Source organism: Barbus barbus (genome assembly GCF_936440315.1).
Source record: "Barbus barbus genome assembly, chromosome: 46".
NCBI lineage: Eukaryota > Metazoa > Chordata > Actinopteri > Cypriniformes > Cyprinidae > Barbus > Barbus barbus.
Genome location: NC_136724.1, coordinates 13,129,963 through 13,147,657, shown reverse-complemented (window position 1 = coordinate 13,147,657; position 17,695 = coordinate 13,129,963). Strand labels below are relative to the sequence as shown.

The window sequence follows — 17,695 nt, the reverse complement described above, 5'->3', positions numbered from 1 at the left end:
TGGAGCCCCCAAGCAGACATGGTGATGGAAAAAACAAATAGATGTAAGGAAAAAATGTATTTCAATGCGTTTTCGCTTTCTCTCGCAAAAGGATTGCATTCCCCCGAGAAAGGTGATGGTAAATAAAATTAGATGGGACAAAAATTTCAATGGTTTTGCAATGATTTTGGGACGATAGATAAAATGTAAGTTGATCAGGAAAAAATATTTTATTTTAAACGTTTGTATTCTTCTAGAAACTTTGCGTTCGCTCACAAAACTTTTGTGTTCACTGGGCAACTTTGTATTTTGCAAGCGAACGTAAAACTATGATTCACGAGTTCGCTTGCCCATCCGTTTTGATGGTTAATGGTAAACAAAATTGGCTTGCTGTCCTTAATGGAGGCTTGAACCCAAGGCTCGAGTTTAACCCTCCATTGCGGTACTACCTAGAGGGAGAAAAACAGAAATAGAGGAGGACCTGGGGAGGTGGAGGGATGCCGGAAGAATTGATGCTGTGACGGTGCAGTAAGAGCTGCTTATTATGGAAGCCCGTTCCCGCCACTGAATAATAATAAAAAAAGGTTATTGTGACATTTTATCTCACAATTCTGACTTTTTTCACAGAAGTGTGAGATATAAACTCGCAATTGCAAGTTGGAAGTCAGAATTGCAAGATATAAAGTTATCATGAGAAAAAAGTTTCCGAACCTATGTTTACTCTTAGGAGCTTTTCTAAAATTAATCCTCGTTTAAGTGTAAGATTCTACAAAAGCACATGAATATGTGAATAATTGTATGTTTGGATAAACTGTTTGAAAATGCTTAAGCTAGAATCCATGTAACAATCCTCACAGACAGATAGATAGACGTGGACAAGTCATTTCGCGCGCTAAACTCCAGTCGCTAGATGGCAGTGAGCACGTCAACTGTGCGCAGGAGCTGGGAGCGAGCACGTATGAGTCAGTCTTTCCGCAGTTAAATCTACGTGGCTCTACACACAGCGGAGTCAGTTTGTTGCTTGCTGCAGAACCACTACTTAGTCCTTTGATTTGTCAACACAGGTGAGCTTCTTTTTCGTCGACTTTGCGTGTTTAGTAGTCTTTATTGTTATAACGTAAATAATGCCGTTTTAAAATAAGGTTATAATACGGTTCTGTGTCTTACTGAGGACGTGTCTGTTGTGGTCGGTGAGTTTCAGCGTAAACAGATATATGACCGCTCTCTTAGTCTGAGTTAACAGTAACTTACTTCACATTTCGATGTTTATGTTTCGTTTATCAATTTAGAAATGATTATCAAAGTCCTTTTGTAAGTGTTTTTATCTCTAGTGTAAAGTGCGCAAGATACAGGCTAACCCTAACAGTGCTAGTTAGCCAATCTGTAGATTATAGTCATAGGTCACTAAAGATTTGTAGCTAACGTTAGTTAACAAAGGTATGGGTTTAACAACTGGCACCTTTTGAGAATATATGTTAAACTAGCTTTTCAGTAGATGGGATTGTTGTGCTTGGGTTTAGGATATCTGGGTCTAATAAATTCATACATAGCGAAACCTGTATAAAGCATCTAACTGGTTTCTGTGAAATGTTCTCTTTCCTGGGAGATGTTGATGTAGTGATGCAGAGGTCTGGTTGTGGTTCTCTGATGAGGATGTTTAGTGTTTGTAGTTCAAATGTTTTGTTCTGTCTCCAGCCTCACATCAGGATGGATCAGGTTATGCAGTTCGTGGAGCCCAGCAGGCAGTTCGTAAAGGACTCCATCAGACTCGTGAAAAGATGCACAAAGCCAGATAGAAAAGGTAAGCCCAGTCTTTTGTCGCTTTTATTCAAAGCATTGATAAGCGTGAATTAACTTAAGAAATACTGCTGCTAGAATTATATATGAAAATTATGAAGTTATCTTGAGCTGAATGCAGATAAATTGTTTGTGATAAAGATACTGGCAGTGGAAAAGATCATATAAGAGAAAAATCTAATAAATAGCAGTTTCAGGGGACAAAAGGTGTGAAACAAGTAATGCTTGTAAATGAAAATAGAATTTTACATTTCTAAACCTATTGTTTTATTTGTTTATTTTCAGAAAAATTAAAGTAACAAACTGTTAATCTCTATTACCATATACAGTGTTATATTTGTATTTATTTAACATTGCATGCAGTTTCACGTTTGATAAAATGGCTTGATTTTATTTCCTGCTCTCTAGAATTCCAAAAGATTGCCATGGCAACAGCAATTGGATTTGCCATCATGGGCTTCATTGGATTCTTTGTAAAACTCATCCACATCCCCATCAACAACATCATTGTGTAAGTAATGTATTTCAGTCTTTTATTGCAAGCAATGTGAAAAAACATTGATTATATAAACAGGATACAATCTAATACTACAGTGCATTTAAATGAATGTGCCTTTTGATCAGACATTGTTTCATTCAGTCTTTGATTTGATTAAGTCTTTGATCAAAGCTGGATTGTTTATCTTTTGTTAACAGTGGTGGTTGAATCAGCTGCATTGTGAGGCCAAACAGACCTTCGGCTGCCTGAAACGATGCTGGACTGAATGCGGAAATTTGTATAAATCATGTTTTTTTGTGCATGTTGACATTTTTATTTGGCTGTGTTAATAAATCAAAGGTTACACTACTCATTGTCTTCATTAATAAAAGGCTGTTAGTGCTGAGGAAAAGGCACATTTTAAAGGCTTAGTGCTCCAGTGGTTTAACTCCCATGCTCCATAAAAGTGGCTTGTCGGTGGTGACCATTACAGGTTTTCTGCCTCCTTTGGGGTCATGGTCCTCATAAGTGTTGGAAGTGCTTACAAGCTGTCCAAAAGCCAATACTTGGTTGTCTATAAAAAGGGGACAAAAGGTAATAAGTAGAGTTTTATGGACATTCCAAACTGTTAAAAAAGGAATAGATAGCATTGTTACTTGCTCACCAACGGATCCTCTGCAGTTAATGGGTGCCGTCAGAATGAGAGTTCAAACAGCTGATTAAAAACATCACAATAATGCAATTATATTACTTTAGTCCATCAATTAATGCATTGTGAAGTCAAAAGCTACATTATATAAGAAACAAATAGATTAAGTAACATTGCTTCCAGCTAAAATGCGAGTCCTTTATCCATTATTACATTGCTTCCTCTAGCAAAAAGTCAGAGAGAAATACGCACGGGTCAAACAACATTACAAGTGAAAAACAGTCTGAAAACAAGCAAAAAATGTAAAAAAAAGAAAAAAACTGTAAACTAAATTTGTGGATTTTGATCTGAAAGAACTACAGGGGATGACTTTTTCACTGGAGGAAGCTTTGTATTATAGACTGGTATTTTGACCAGAGGTGATGGTTTAAAGTTAAAACACCTTGCTGGATTTGATTCTTATAAATGCTTTTCACTTCAAGACTTTAATTGCTGGACTGGAGTCATGTAGATCCTGCAGAGGATCCATTGGTAAGCAAGTGATGTAATGCTACATTTCTGCAAATCTGTTCAGATGAAGAAATAAACTACATTTTGGATCGCCTAAGGGTGAATACATTTTCAAAAAGTTTTCATTTTTGGGTGAACTATTGCTTTAAGGTACTTAATGATTGAGGATTTTCATGCATTTAAGCTGCAAAGAAGGGTGAGAAATGAAGGGGATAAGAAAAATGCCACCAAAGTGTCCAAGTAACCACCAAAAGTTGTGAATACACCAACTCCGCCTGCTGTAGTTTTAATTAAATTGGCCGCTCGAGGCTTCACACCAAACCTGCCAGGGGTGCTTGTGGAAATGTTCTAATGAGTGAAGCGGGACAGAACATGTCCTTGCGTAACCTGGTGGGAACGACACTGTTTTCTCTGTCTCTGGCTCTCTCACTCAGTTTAACTGCTCACTGGAAACCCCGAGCAGCAGCGGTGCCGTAATCTGGGTGCCAGACAGAGTTCAATGGCTCTCACTTCAATGGCCCCAGCCATCCAGCAACAAAAGCGTACATTTCTCTTGATCACTGAGCATGCTATTCCCTTCAGAGAGACCCAGGTGCCACTCAGAAAGGAGTTATACCTGTTAGCTGGAATGAGACCGAATTAAGAATTTCGGTGGTCCTTTATAACATCAGACACACTTGACCGAAGTCATTTATGTGAGGCCACTGAAGTGCAGAAGAGAGTTATTTAGAGCACCAGACTGGTTAACGCTGTGGTTTTGTACTCTTCTGCAACAGGTTTTAATGAGAAACTATTTTAAGTCAAACTAAGATTAAAACTTGTTTTTCTTATCTTTAGTAAGATACTTTTCAATCAAGATATTAGGTAAAGATCATGTTCCATTAAGATATTTTGTAAATTTTCTAACGTAAATATCAAAACTTAATTTTTGATTAGTAATATGCATTGCTAAGAACATTGACATCATTTGGACAAATTTAAAGATGACTTTCTCAATACTTAGATTTAATTTTTTTTCTCAGATAGTTGCATCCCAGTCATACATCAATGGAAAGCTTATTTATTCAGCTTTCAGATGATGTAAACTTTCAAAACAATTACCCTTATGACTGGTTTTGTGGTCCAGGGTATCACACACACACACACAGAGAGAGAGAATACTAAACTTAAGCAAAAACTGACTGAAAAATGACATTTAATAAAGTCTAAGTTGTCATTCACAATGTATCCTACACACTCCCTATCAGAATTCATACCCAGAATCCTTTAATTGCCTATGCTGAGGAAGACTCATAAAAATATTTCCCCTAAAATATTATCCAGTCGAAGCAAGAGAAAACGAAGTAAACAAGGCAATAGCTGACGCTAGATGAGCTGTTTTACTCTGAGGCTACAGAACAGACTTCAAAGTCTGAAGAAATATCACCAGACTTCAAAGGCAGCATGACAAGCGGAAAAACAAGCGAAGTCACTAGCGATGAACTGCTCACAATGGCCTCCTCCAGTTAATCACACGTCACTCAGATAATCAAGTGAATTTCAGGGAAACAATAGGTGCAAAGATCAAGACATTGATAACCTTGATTAAACTTTGTAATTAACTTACCGCCCCCCGGTTGCTGCTCTTAAACAGACGCATATTTCGTGAGTAAAGAAGACCTAGGTTTCATCAAACAGACCTAAAGCAGTGTCTGCTCTCATCTTGCAGTTCACGATTTGACCAGTGGTGGCGACAAAGCACCGTGAGATGTGCTGCGTGCCGAGTCTGCGTTAATCATCTTCAGCAATACATGCAAACTGGCCTCTTTCAAAATGCTGAAGATTAAAACATTTCATATTATACACATTTTCTTATGTATCTAAAAGGCATATGGGATGAATTATTGTGTAAATAACCTGGATTAAAATTAAATTGACAAATAAATAAAATAAAGTAAAAATAAATAAGCTCTGGTTTCCTAAATGATAATCTATATATTTATACAGATAACATTATTTAACAAAATATTACATAATATATATACATAATATAAACTACATATTTAAATATAGATTCAAATAGTTTAATATAGATTAAAGTTGGTTTTTACATAATATATGTGACCCTGGACCACAAAACCAGACATTAGAGGGGCAATTTTTTTGAAATTGAGTTTTATACAACACCTGAAAGGCGAATAAATAAGCTTTTCATTGATGTATGGCTTGTTAGGATAGGACAATATTTGGCCGAGATACAACTGTTTGAATATCTGGAATATGAAGGTGCAAAAAAAATCTAAATATTGAGAAAAATCACCTTTAAAGCTGTTCAAATTAAGTTCTTAGCAATGCATATTACTAATCAAAAAGTGAGTTTTAATATATTTACAGTAGGAAATTCACAAAATATCTCAGTGGAACATTACTTCATATCTTAATGATTTTTTAGCATAAAAGAATTTTGACCCATACAATGTATTGTTGACTATTGCTACAAATATACCCCAGTGACTTAAGACTGGTTTTGTGCTCCAGGCACAAACGTATCTGTACTGTGTATATCTATATGCATATATAAATACACACACATGTATATATTATGAAATATTTACATGTGTGTGTGTGTGTGTGTGTATATATATATATATATACACACACACACACACACACACACACATATATACACACATATATATATATATATATATATATATATATATATATATATATATATACACACACACATATATATACACATATACATATATAGATATATATATATTTATTACACATAGCCTACTTAAATATTTACATACACTATATTGCCAAAAGTATTACCTTCTAATCAATAGGTTTGACTACTTTAGTAATTTCTACGAGTACAAATCTTAATGTTTAAGCATATAATGATATTCTATATTTCTATAATGATTTTCTATTCTAACATGACAGTGCCTCTGTGTATAAGGCACGGTTCAAAAAGACATGATTGATTCAGTCAGTGTGGAAGAACTTGACTGGTCTGCAGAAAGCCAAGTCCTGATCCCAGCTGAACTCCTCTGGTGTGACTTTAAATGCAGACCTTGAGCCAAAAACTCATCACCAAACACCAATGATTTGTACATACACTATATGGGCAAAAGTATTGGGACACCCTCTTCTTTAGAACAGAAGAAGGCACTAACAAAACTGTGGCAACAAAGATGGAAGCATAATTCATGTATTTAAAAACTTTATTTCCATCTCTGTAGCAACAGTTTTGGACGTGTCTAAAATGACTGTACTCATATACAAGTAATTGGTGTTTGGTGATGAGTTTTTGGCTCAAGGTCTGCATTTAAAGTCACACCAGAGGAGTTCAGCTGGGATCAGGACTTGGCTTTCTGCAGACCAGTCAAGTTCTTCCACACTGACTGAATCAATCATGTCTTTTTGAACCGTGCCTTATACACAGAGGCACTGTCATGTTAGAATAGAAAAGGGTCCTGTCCAAACTGTTGCTATAAGATTAGAAGCACACAATTCTCTAGAATATCATTATATGCCTAAACATTAAGATTTGTACTCATAGAAATTACTAAAGTAGTCAAACCTGTTCATTAGAAGGGGGTGACCCAATACTTTTGGCAATAGTGTATATGCGTGTATATATATATACATATAATAAATATTTACATGTAAATATATATTCATATTAATATATGATTTATATTACATAAATATATATTTCATATATTAAATATACACATGTATATGTGTGTACTTGTATATACATATAAATATATGCTTTACATACATTATGTAAACACAAACTTTTATTGTGGATTCTGTTAATCACGATTAATCAATTTGACAGCCCTAATATATAATATACTGTAGTTTACAGAATATATTTATAAATGTAAATAATTCATAAAATAAATAGTACTGAAAATAACATCTACTCATAAATAATTTAGTAATAATCAATATTATATAATTATCTATCTATCTATCTACAAAGTGGTAGGTCAATAATAGTATACTCTATATTATACACTGATATATTGTAATGCATTGTAAGCCTATTTTAGCCTTCACGATATCTGAAATGAACTGCGTGAAATTCAACAGCAAGAGGGACGTCGTCAGATCAGCACTCTTTACCAAAGAAGTGGTTTAATGGGGTCCCTGACCTCTCAATGTTTTCTTCATCAAAAGTATGCTGACGAGCCACAGTGTGAAGCCGATGAAGCTCTGATAGTGGACACTCAGATGAAGAGTGTGCTGTGGAGGAATGTGTGGACAGATGGGCCTTGAGGCAAAGCACACAGACACGAGCAGGAACTCTCAGCCTTCACTCTAACACGTTACAGCACCCATTCACTTCAGAGGACCCATTGCTGTGCAAGTGATATAATGCTACATTTTGAGTAAAGTATTTCTTTAATAGTAAGTTTGCTATTTATACGCTTGTCAAAGCAACCAACAGGGAGAACACATGTTTGCATCCAACTGGATCTTTAACCATCTGGTGTTAATATTAGCATGATAGATATCAAGGTTTGGACAGTTAAGCATGAATAATAAATCTGGCTTTAACACAAAGCTGGTTCTCAGAGCATCCAGGAAGCTTCATTAGCAATCTCCTCAGCCCGATTCCGATCGATATCTGACACTGCAGCAAGAGCAGAAATTAATGCATTGCTGTTATTGATAACAATGAAGATGTTTGCATGCAGTAATTGCATTTCCAGCGCCAATGTACTTCGCTTAAGTACCCAATATTTACAGAGCAAATTACACGGAGCCCCAGAGAGGAACCGAGTCGAAAACACGCTATAGCCATGGGGCTGAGTCACAGTTGATCATTTTGAAGCAAAAATTTTACTTTTATGCCCCAAAAACTCGTCTTGCTCTGTGCTTATCGTGTGAGGTGAGGTGTGCTGCTGTACCAGCCATCTGGTGGGCATTGATAGCACTTCTATTAAATGTTTATGGCTTCATTGGAGGGAGGTTACAAGGCTGAGGCGAAGACACAATGCTAATGCAACCTTCAGATGAGAGGTCTGCTTTCTGCATTTCCCATAGGAATATGACAGTTCGGTTCCCTGAAGTTACATCATTTCCTCCAAAACAGAGATGCTGAAGTGGCATCTCAGCAACAGCCGTCATAAAGAACCCCAATTTAAAATAATAAAAGCTAGAAACTGCAACGCAGACCGACTGCATACAGAGAAATGAAAATGTTTCAGTCTGTCCTTTTGATGTAAACTGCTGTCTGAAGAGTGCAGGCTGAGCCAAGGTTATACATTCATGCCGTTTCAAAGTGAAAACGCCTCATTGAACCTAGCAGACAAGACGGAGTGGATTAGAGTCCAAGTCATCCATTAGTAAATGCAGATTCTACTATTTGAAGGCTATCATACTGCATGCAGCTGTTTTTCTAAATAAGTCATAAAATCATTTTAATGAGGAAAATAAATATGACAAAAAGAAGAAAAAAAAACAAGTTTGTCTTTTGCATTTTGCTGGAGGACGCAAGACCTTTTGAGACGAGACAAAAACTCTGCACCTAAAAATGGAACAGACTTGCTTTTATGCTAATAACTATAAAAGCAAGTGAAATGAGATACAACTGTGAAGAAACTGACATCAAGGTGAAAAAAACTTTGTCATCTACTTAATGATTACAAACAATGAACTAGATGCGTGTGCTTGTCCATCTACACAATATTATGGTGTTGTAGATGGTTTGCCGTTCAAAAGTTTGAGGTAAGTATTTGAAAGATGCTCAAAAAGCAAAGCAAAACAACAACAACAACGCTGAACCCCTAAGAGTTAAAGCACTTTATTTACTTTATTTACCCCCGTAGGAATCTTTTTTCAGTAAGTTTATTAACATGGTCCTTACTGAAACATTTAAGGAAAAAAGCCCTTTCATTCATTAACTTAATCACTTGTGGCAGAAATGTTTTTTTTTTGGCCCAGATTTGTTTTTTGGATTTGGGATTTTTTTTCTTACACAGAACTGGCTTCTTAAACATATTGAGAACTATTTTCTCAGATCTGGTTTAGTAAATTTGTTCTAGGCCAATGAGGGGGTGGCCAAACAATCTGCTAGCTGTTGTTAGAATTTTCCTATGTGAAAACGTTTGCGCCTCAGTAGCATTTCCAAACCAACCAGTGGAACAAAATGTTATGACATTCTCAATAAAAGCACTAAACTTTTCCAATACAGAAACATCTACATACTTTGATGTCCCTTTTTGCTAATAACTTCAGTCTATTTATCCCGCTGCATCTTGTGATCTAAGACAACCCCTAGATATTTACATTCTGTAATATCTAGAGGTTGATCCTCGCAAAAACGCGCCCACCTTAGTCACTGTGACTACGTCCGACAAGCCATGGCACTCTCAAGCCACACGTAATTTTTTAAAGAAATTAAACCCAAAAATACTGTTTTGTGGCTCTTCAAAGTGTCGTGGCAGATCGCTGTAGCGCTTCAGTTCAAGCGGCATGTGAACCGATCATCTCTTCCTCTTTACTGGTTATAGCATGAAATAAACATGAATGAACATCAGAAGGTATCTTGTTTCAATCACGGAAAGACGTCAATATGCACCATTTTTCACCAAGTTCAAGTCCACCAATGTTAATCTACTTTCCTAGGTTTGTATGTTGGACAAAAATGGCAGATTCAGCGTTATGATTGGTCAGATTGCCTGTCAATCAAACCCCACGCGAAGAGTCAGTGTGCTCTCCCTTGATAATTGTACTAAATTGCATGGACTTCCCTAAATTTATTCACATTTTTAAGGCATTAAGAACAAGGTTTGATTCTCCACACCAAAATATGGACTCATCCAAAACGGGTCCATGATTATCCTCATCATACATAGAGTGACCTAGTTAGAACTGCTGGACTGCAAAACTTAAAAAATCCAACAACCACAAAAACAGGTCAACAAAATCTAAATTAGGTTTGGGTTTCCCCTTGGTAGAAATCACGTACCGGACCCCCTCTCCCTTGTCAGGCCCTTGGAATCATCCTAACCTTCCCCCCATTACGGCACCCCCTGCACAAATGCAATAGGATGAAAATCATTTAGCTCCATGGATTTAGAAATCTTAGGAAGAGGTATAATGGTTGAAGTTTTCCTTAAGACATGTATTCAAAGGTATACTAAGTGCAAATAGCCCACCTTGTTGGCAAAGGCTATTTACACTAACTCCACCCACTAACGTGTGATTGGGTTAGTCAACACTGAAAAAACCTCTCATTCAGCATCAGTTTCAGTGGCGTCGATGATAAAGTGCGTGATTTTTAATGCGACCGACCCGAGTTCGACCCTATTCAAATCTCATATCGCATCAGAAATGCATTTATTTTCAATAAAAATTAAGGAAATAATCAAAAAGTTAAAAATAAAAGTATCGGGTAGGGTTAGGGTAGGTGTAGGGAGGGCTTTATTGTCCCAATAAGGTGGCATCCATTTAATAATTTGAATTAAAACTATAATTTACACTCCGTACGTTATTATTGCGTACTGTTTTATAATGTACTACAATACTGAGGTGCAGATAATTGGCACTATTTGCAATAAGTAGTATAAATAGCATCTATAGCTATTTGCACTTAGTGTAAATAGCATATCGTTAAAAAATACTGCTATTCTCACTTGGTGTAAATAGAATCCATTGCTATTTGCACAGTGTAAATAGTATCTAATGGCTATTTACATTGAGTGTAAATAACATCTATTGCTATTTGCACTCAGTGTAAATAGCATCTATCGCTTGCAAATAGCCGCTGCCATACAAAAACTAAGTTAGATCAACATCCATTTGACCAAAGTAAGACTAGAAGCAGGACAGGAAGTGATGTTCACTGAGTCATTTTAATAGGGCTGTCTTTTAATGACAGTGACTAAGGCATGAGAAGGATGTGTTTTGGCTAAACCACCTCAGTACTTTCAAGTGATGACGTCACAGTGATATTAAAAGACATCATGATTAAAAGATGAAACCTTAAGCACTGTAAAGCAGCTCCTAGAGTTGAGTATTTACTCTGGAAAGTGCTGCCAATGTCATTCAAAGCCCTTTTATGAAAGAAGGACTCCGATGATTGTTTTAAATGTCTTGAACTGGATAAAAGAGGCTCTGTTCCGTCTCTTTAAACTCACAAAACCACTAACACCTCAAAAGCTTATGCACACAGAAGCGCAAACCGACCCGTATTTGTAATTTCAAAGGATTTTCTTCAGCCCCAGACTTAGATTTTTCTACCGACTTTTGACATCCATTGTTGTTGTTTTTTTTATCCCTTTTTTTTCTCTTTACACATTTCCCAACCCCTAAAAGCATCATTAAAATTCACAGCAACAAAGTTGTGTCTCACAGGGCTAAGGAGCACCTTAGCGAAATGGGAAAATACACTTCTGGGACTCCTACAAGCACAAGTCTCTCTGAAGTAATTCTTGCTGGGGATTCGCCCCGCTATACGTTTGACAGCTTAATATTAAAAAGCTCTGCCCGCTTCCCAGACGCTCTAACAATCAGAGTTATGGTGCGCTTTAAAACCTGCTGAGTCATGCTCACTTTACCTTAACAGTGAGCATAATGTGGGATTGCATTTAGCCCAGTTTGAATTACTGTCATTGCGCTGCGAGCGTGAGAGAGAGTCTGCTCTTTCCTGATCTGAACAAAACCTGTCAGCTGATTTTTGATGGAATTTAAGCTCTTTCACCACTCATAGTCATTCTGATATGCAAATGAGAGTGTAGAGCAGGGCGCTTTGTCAGGCATTGTTCCATTAAGAGACCTGACATCTTTCAAGACCTCAAAATAAGCTTTTTGTGCAGTGGAAAGACCATTTGTGGGCAAGTAATTGCATCTATGACACCTTCCCTGAAATTGATGTGCCACAAAATAATGACATGCAATTTCAGTTAGTTTATTTTGTCAGTTATAACTAGTATGTGTCCTGTTTTGACCTACGCTCATGCAAGCTAATGGCATTAACCAATATCTCTGAACTATCTGGCCTTACCTACGACAGCGTATTGATTCACCAACACGGGTGTGCTTTGTAATCTTTGATCGTTTTCCCATGTGACTCTGCAACCCGAGTGGGCAGCTCATTTGTTTTTATTATCGTCATGGGCAGAGAGGTTATGATTTCAGATAAAATGATTTAAAATGGTTTTCTCCCTGACTGAACAAGTCCTTTTCGCTATTTCCTTCCTGATTCAGAAAAACAAACAAGATTTTAACATGAACACCAGAGGAGTCACGTGTCGTGCTCATGAACCTAGTCGCACTTGAGTAGAGTTCCGTACGTTTGGCCCTTTTTGCTGTTTTTTTTTTTCATTTTATTTAAAGTTTTATTCATTAATAATACTTTCACTGATGGCATACAATCGGAAACAGCAGGAGTTGTCTCCGTTGGCTTCTCTGATTAAGAAGAAATCCAAGTCACCAAACTCAAGCGACATGATGGACAAGACGAACACTGTTACACACTTTGAGGACATTTTAAGAGCCGAGTTGACGGCGATGCTGAACGAGTTCGCTTCTCACATGTCAGTTGTTCAGTCGCTATGCTCTAAACTGGATTTTCTTACAGGGGAGATGAGAGAACAAAAGAAAGTTGTCGCAGATCACTATAGACGCACTCGAGCAACAGGTTGTGGACTTACAGGATTGCAATAGGCGCAGCAGTTTGCATCTGGATGGATTGCCTGAAGGTTCCGAAAAAGGACGATCCTCTAGGCTTTTTTGAAAAGATCGCTACCAACGTGGCTCCCGTCTCTGGCGGGCAAAGAGATTGAAGTGGAGTGAGCGCATCGCGTGTACACAAGGCTCTCCTCAGATCATGCTAAACCATGGGTTTTCATCTTTAAACTGCTGCGGTACATGGACAGGGAGCTCATTCTGCGGGCCGCCAGACTTCATGCCCCAGTGAAAACTTCTTTCTTTCAAGATTTTTCTCTGGTCACTGCAAAAAGAAGAAGTGTATTTGCGCCAGTTATGAAGGAAATGAGAGAAGCTGGCATCCAGAATTTTCTTCTCTATCTTGCGACGCTGAAGGTCATTCTCAATCAAGGTGAACCTAAAATGCTATATTCCCCAGAAGAAGCAAGAGTTTTTCTCAGATCCCTTTCATCCACCAACTCTCAGTGGGCTTCAGCTGGACATTTGCTGTTCAATCGGAGAAGAGATACTCTAAATGGTTAGGTGACTGCGTCTTTCACCATTCACTTTAATGTTCACTTCTTAATTCATAGTTCATTGTGCATACAGTATCGCTTACTGATTATGATGTTATTTTATTTATGTTTCTAGTTGTATTCCTTCTCTCTCTACCTTTTTTATTTATATTTTTATTTATTTTTTGTTTCATTTTATTTATTATATATATATTTTTTTTATAGAAATACTACCTAGTCAATATGTAACTATGGGGCCAAATGTTGCTGCTACAGTAATGTGCAGGTTTTTGTTGACGCCACGGACCATATTAAGGGGTGCTGGCAGATCAAGGTTTGTTCTTGGTTTGATCTGCCATAGTTCATGGGAATGTATTTATATATTTTTTGAATAGTGATGGGAAGGGTGGGGGGTGGTTTAATGGTAGACTCAACTGGTTTTATTCTCAAACTTGTATTTTGTCATATCATGCAGTAATTATGTTCGATACCTATGACTGACCTTAATATTCTGAGTTGTAATAGGCCTAAATGGCCCTCACAAACATACAGGTTTTCTGGATCTTTTGCGAAGAAGAAAGATTAATATAGTGTTAATTCATGAATCCCATTTGAAAGAGGAGGATATACACAGGTGTAACAATAAGTTTTATGAAGTGGTATCTCACTCATCTTCGGATACTTAAACCAAGGGTGTCCTAATATTGGTGCGGAAGATTTTAAATATTACTATTTTAGTCAAAGGTTGTGATACAGATGGTAGAATAACACTTATAAAAACAATAGTGGAGAATAGGAATATTGTATTTCTTTCCGTTTATGCCCCTTGTACTCCTGACCTTACTTGTTCTCGGTTTTGTCAACCTATCTCTTGAAATTTTCAGATTTTGAAATTGTGTTGGGTGCAGATACGAATTCTGTAATGTCGCATATCCTAGATAGATCTGGATCAAAGTAATCACACTCTCAATTTTTTTTTTTCCGAATATGAATATGTCATCTTCTCCTAAGTGTAATCTCTGTTCGCAAGGATCTTTAGGCACGTTTTCGCATAGTTTTTTTGGGGGGTAGTGCCCTTCTCTCTCATGTTTTTGGATTCAGCTCTCACAGGACCTGTTATAATTTGTTGGGTACTGAGATATGTTTGATTCCGCGCCATTTTTTCATGAATGACTTTTGGGACTTCAACTTGTCCTTCCAACAAAGATGTTTACTTTCAGCTGCTCTCACAGCAGCAAAAAATTGCTAGTCAACCGTTGGAGTCCTCCTCACACAATGGACGGACGAACCTGGACTGTGTGTTTGTTGGACATTAGGTGCGTTTCCATTATCCTTCAAATTGCGCAAATTGAAATTGCGTATTGAAAATATGCCTAATGGAAACGAATCAATTTTGCAAAAATGCCCATATTTCGCAAAAACGTTTTCAGGCAATGTGAAAAAGGAATATTTTGCAAAAGTGCAATGGAAATGATTTTTTCGCATAAACAGGTCACATGGTGTATGTAAATTGTCATATGATCATTCGTCAATGTACTATAACCTCCAAGAAACACTTAATACGTGGCCGCTCTTAAGTATAAGGGGCTTTGCCTGCCATTTACTTTGCCACTCCAGGACCTTGAAATGCTTCTTAAGAAGCCACTCCTTCGTTGCCCGGGCGGTGTGTTTGGGATCATTCTCATGCTGAAAGACCCAGCCACGTTTCATCTTCAATGCCCTTGCTGATGGAAGGAGGTTTTCACTCAAAATCTCACGATACATGGCCCCATTCATTCTTTCCTTTACACGGATCAGTCGTCCTGGTCCCTTTGCAGAAAAACAGCCCCAAAGCATGATGTTTCCACCCCCATGCTTCACAGTAGGTATGGTGTTCTTTGGATGCAACTCCGCATTCTTTCTCCTCCAAACACGACGAGTTGATTTTTTACCAAAAAGTTCTATTTTGGTTTCATCTGACCATATGACATTCTCCTAATCCTCTTCTGGATCATCCAAATGCTCTCTAGCAAACTTCAGACGGGCCCGGACATGTACTGGCTTAAGCAGGTGGACACGTCTGGCACTGCAGGATTTGAGTCCCTGGCGGCGTAGTGTGTTACTGATGGTAGCCTTTGTTACTTTGGTCCCAGCTCTCTGCAGGTCATTCACTAGGTCCCCCCGTGTGGTTCTGGGATTTTTGCTCACCGTTCTTGTGATCATTTTGACCCCACGGGGTGAGATCTTGCGTGGAGCCCCAGATCGAGGGAGATTATCGTGGTCTTGTATGTCTTCCATTTTCTAATAATTGCTCCCACAGTTGATTTCTTCACACCAAGCTGCTTGCCTATTGCAGATTCAGTCTTCCCAGCCTGGTGCAGGTCTACAATTTTGTTTCTGGTGTCCTTCGACAGCTCTTAGGTCTTGGCCATAGTGGAGTTTGGAGTGTGACTGTTTGAGGTTGTGGACAGGTGTCTTTTATACTGATAACAAGTTCAAACAGGTGCCATTAATACAGGTAACGAGTGGAGGACAGAGGAGCCTCTTAAAAAAGAAGTTACAGGTCTGTGAGAGCCAGAAATCTTGCTTGTTTGTAGGTGACCAAATACTTATTTTACAGAGGAATTTACCAATTAATTCATTAAAAATCCTACAATGTGATTTCCTGGATTCTTTCCCCCCATTCTGTCTCTCATAGTTGAACTGTACCTATGATGAAAATTACAGGCCTCTCTCATTTTTTTAAGTGGGAGAACTTGCACAATTGGTGGCTGACTAAATACTTTTTTGCCCAACTGTAGTTATAACAATTAAAAATTTGTTGAGATAACTTAAATATCCAATTTAACTAAATATTTGTTATATATATATATATATATAACTAAACTTAACTTATACATAAAAAACAAATAATAGCAGTGTTATTTTAGCATTGAGATATTATTATAGGTTTAATTAATATTTTTCATCAGTTTTTACATTTTGTTTTAATTTTAATATTAGTTAGTTTTAATAATTTAGCAGTGTTTTTTTAATTTCTAATATATATATATATATATATATATATATATATATACACATATTAGTGCTGTCTAATGAATAATCATGATTAATCGTATCCAAAATAAAAGTTTTTGTTTACATAATATATGTGTGTGTATTGTGTATATTTATTATGTATATATAAATACGCGCATACAGTATATATTTTGAAAATATTTCCATGTATATATTAAAGGTGAATAAACTGAAATGAGAAAACTAAATGAAACCTAACAATCAGAGTGAAAACTACATGGAAATGGCTTGACAATAATTAGAAATAAAATAAAACTATATTTAATGGAATTAAAAATTGAAAAACAACATTCAAAACAAAAATAGTAATATCCCAGAAAATGTGTGAGTGTGTTATTTTAAGATGCATGATGCAGATTATTGTGATTTTCCAAAGAATCTGGCATTGAGCTGTTTTTAATTAAAATTAAAAGGAAGGAGACTAATTATAAAAACAACCATCTTTCCTGAGTTTGCATTTGAGCTGCACTCCATAAATTTTCATATATATTATGACAGTTAGATTAGCATCTACAGGAGCAGCCCGGAGTGAAGTATACGCAGCAGTTTGATCATTTATTAGAAAATATTGAATTTCATTCTCACTTTTTAACAGATGACCTGGAAAGTCAACCGGCTGTAGGGTGATTACGGCAAACCTGCTTTACCTCCAAAATCCTATAAACCCATCAACATAATTTGATCCATGAAAATGTCTTTAATCGGCTTCTCAATTCACAAAGTATGGGTTGTGTTTTGAGGAGCACAGACTATCCCGAAAAGAGCCATCGACAGAAAGAGGGTCACCGCCATCATGGCAGAAACCGAGATTACCACCAGCCTATTATAACCACGACACTAAAAGAAAACCTTCAAATGACCCTTTTAAAAACACTCCACAGCCTGCACATGTTCACTTGGTCTCAGTGGACCTGTTGGTCAGATCACACTATAAAATATCAAAGGCCAACCTTTCCGTTATCTCCTCCCCCAGCTTTTCTCCGCAGACAAAACACCAAAATCAATGAAGTTGGGTTGTTTTGGCCTGTATTGACAAAAAAGGACTATTTT

The 17,695-nt window shown here is 37.1% G+C and overlaps 2 protein-coding genes across 3 annotated transcripts in view; one reads left to right on the top strand and one right to left on the bottom strand.

The window, feature by feature from the left end:
- Positions 1-935: 935 nt before the first annotated feature.
- On the top strand, positions 936-2,291 carry LOC306864610 (protein transport protein Sec61 subunit gamma; the record flags this gene model as incomplete). The annotated part of the gene is made up of 3 exons (XM_079408726.1): positions 936-1,043; positions 1,675-1,780; positions 2,185-2,291. The coding sequence occupies exons 2-3, from the start codon at positions 1,687-1,689 to the stop codon at positions 2,289-2,291; spliced, it is 201 nt and encodes a 66-aa protein (XP_079264852.1). The 5' UTR covers positions 936-1,043; positions 1,675-1,686.
- LOC306864609 (thiamine pyrophosphokinase 1-like) overlaps positions 1,776-17,695 on the bottom strand; it is a 77,248-nt gene continuing 61,328 nt past the window's right edge. For both annotated transcript variants that reach the window (XM_079408724.1, XM_079408725.1), the window contains exon 9: positions 1,776-2,828. In XM_079408724.1, coding sequence (XP_079264850.1) covers positions 2,683-2,828 — 146 coding nt within the window. In that variant the 3' untranslated portion in view covers positions 1,776-2,682. The remainder of the gene's footprint in view (positions 2,829-17,695) is intronic.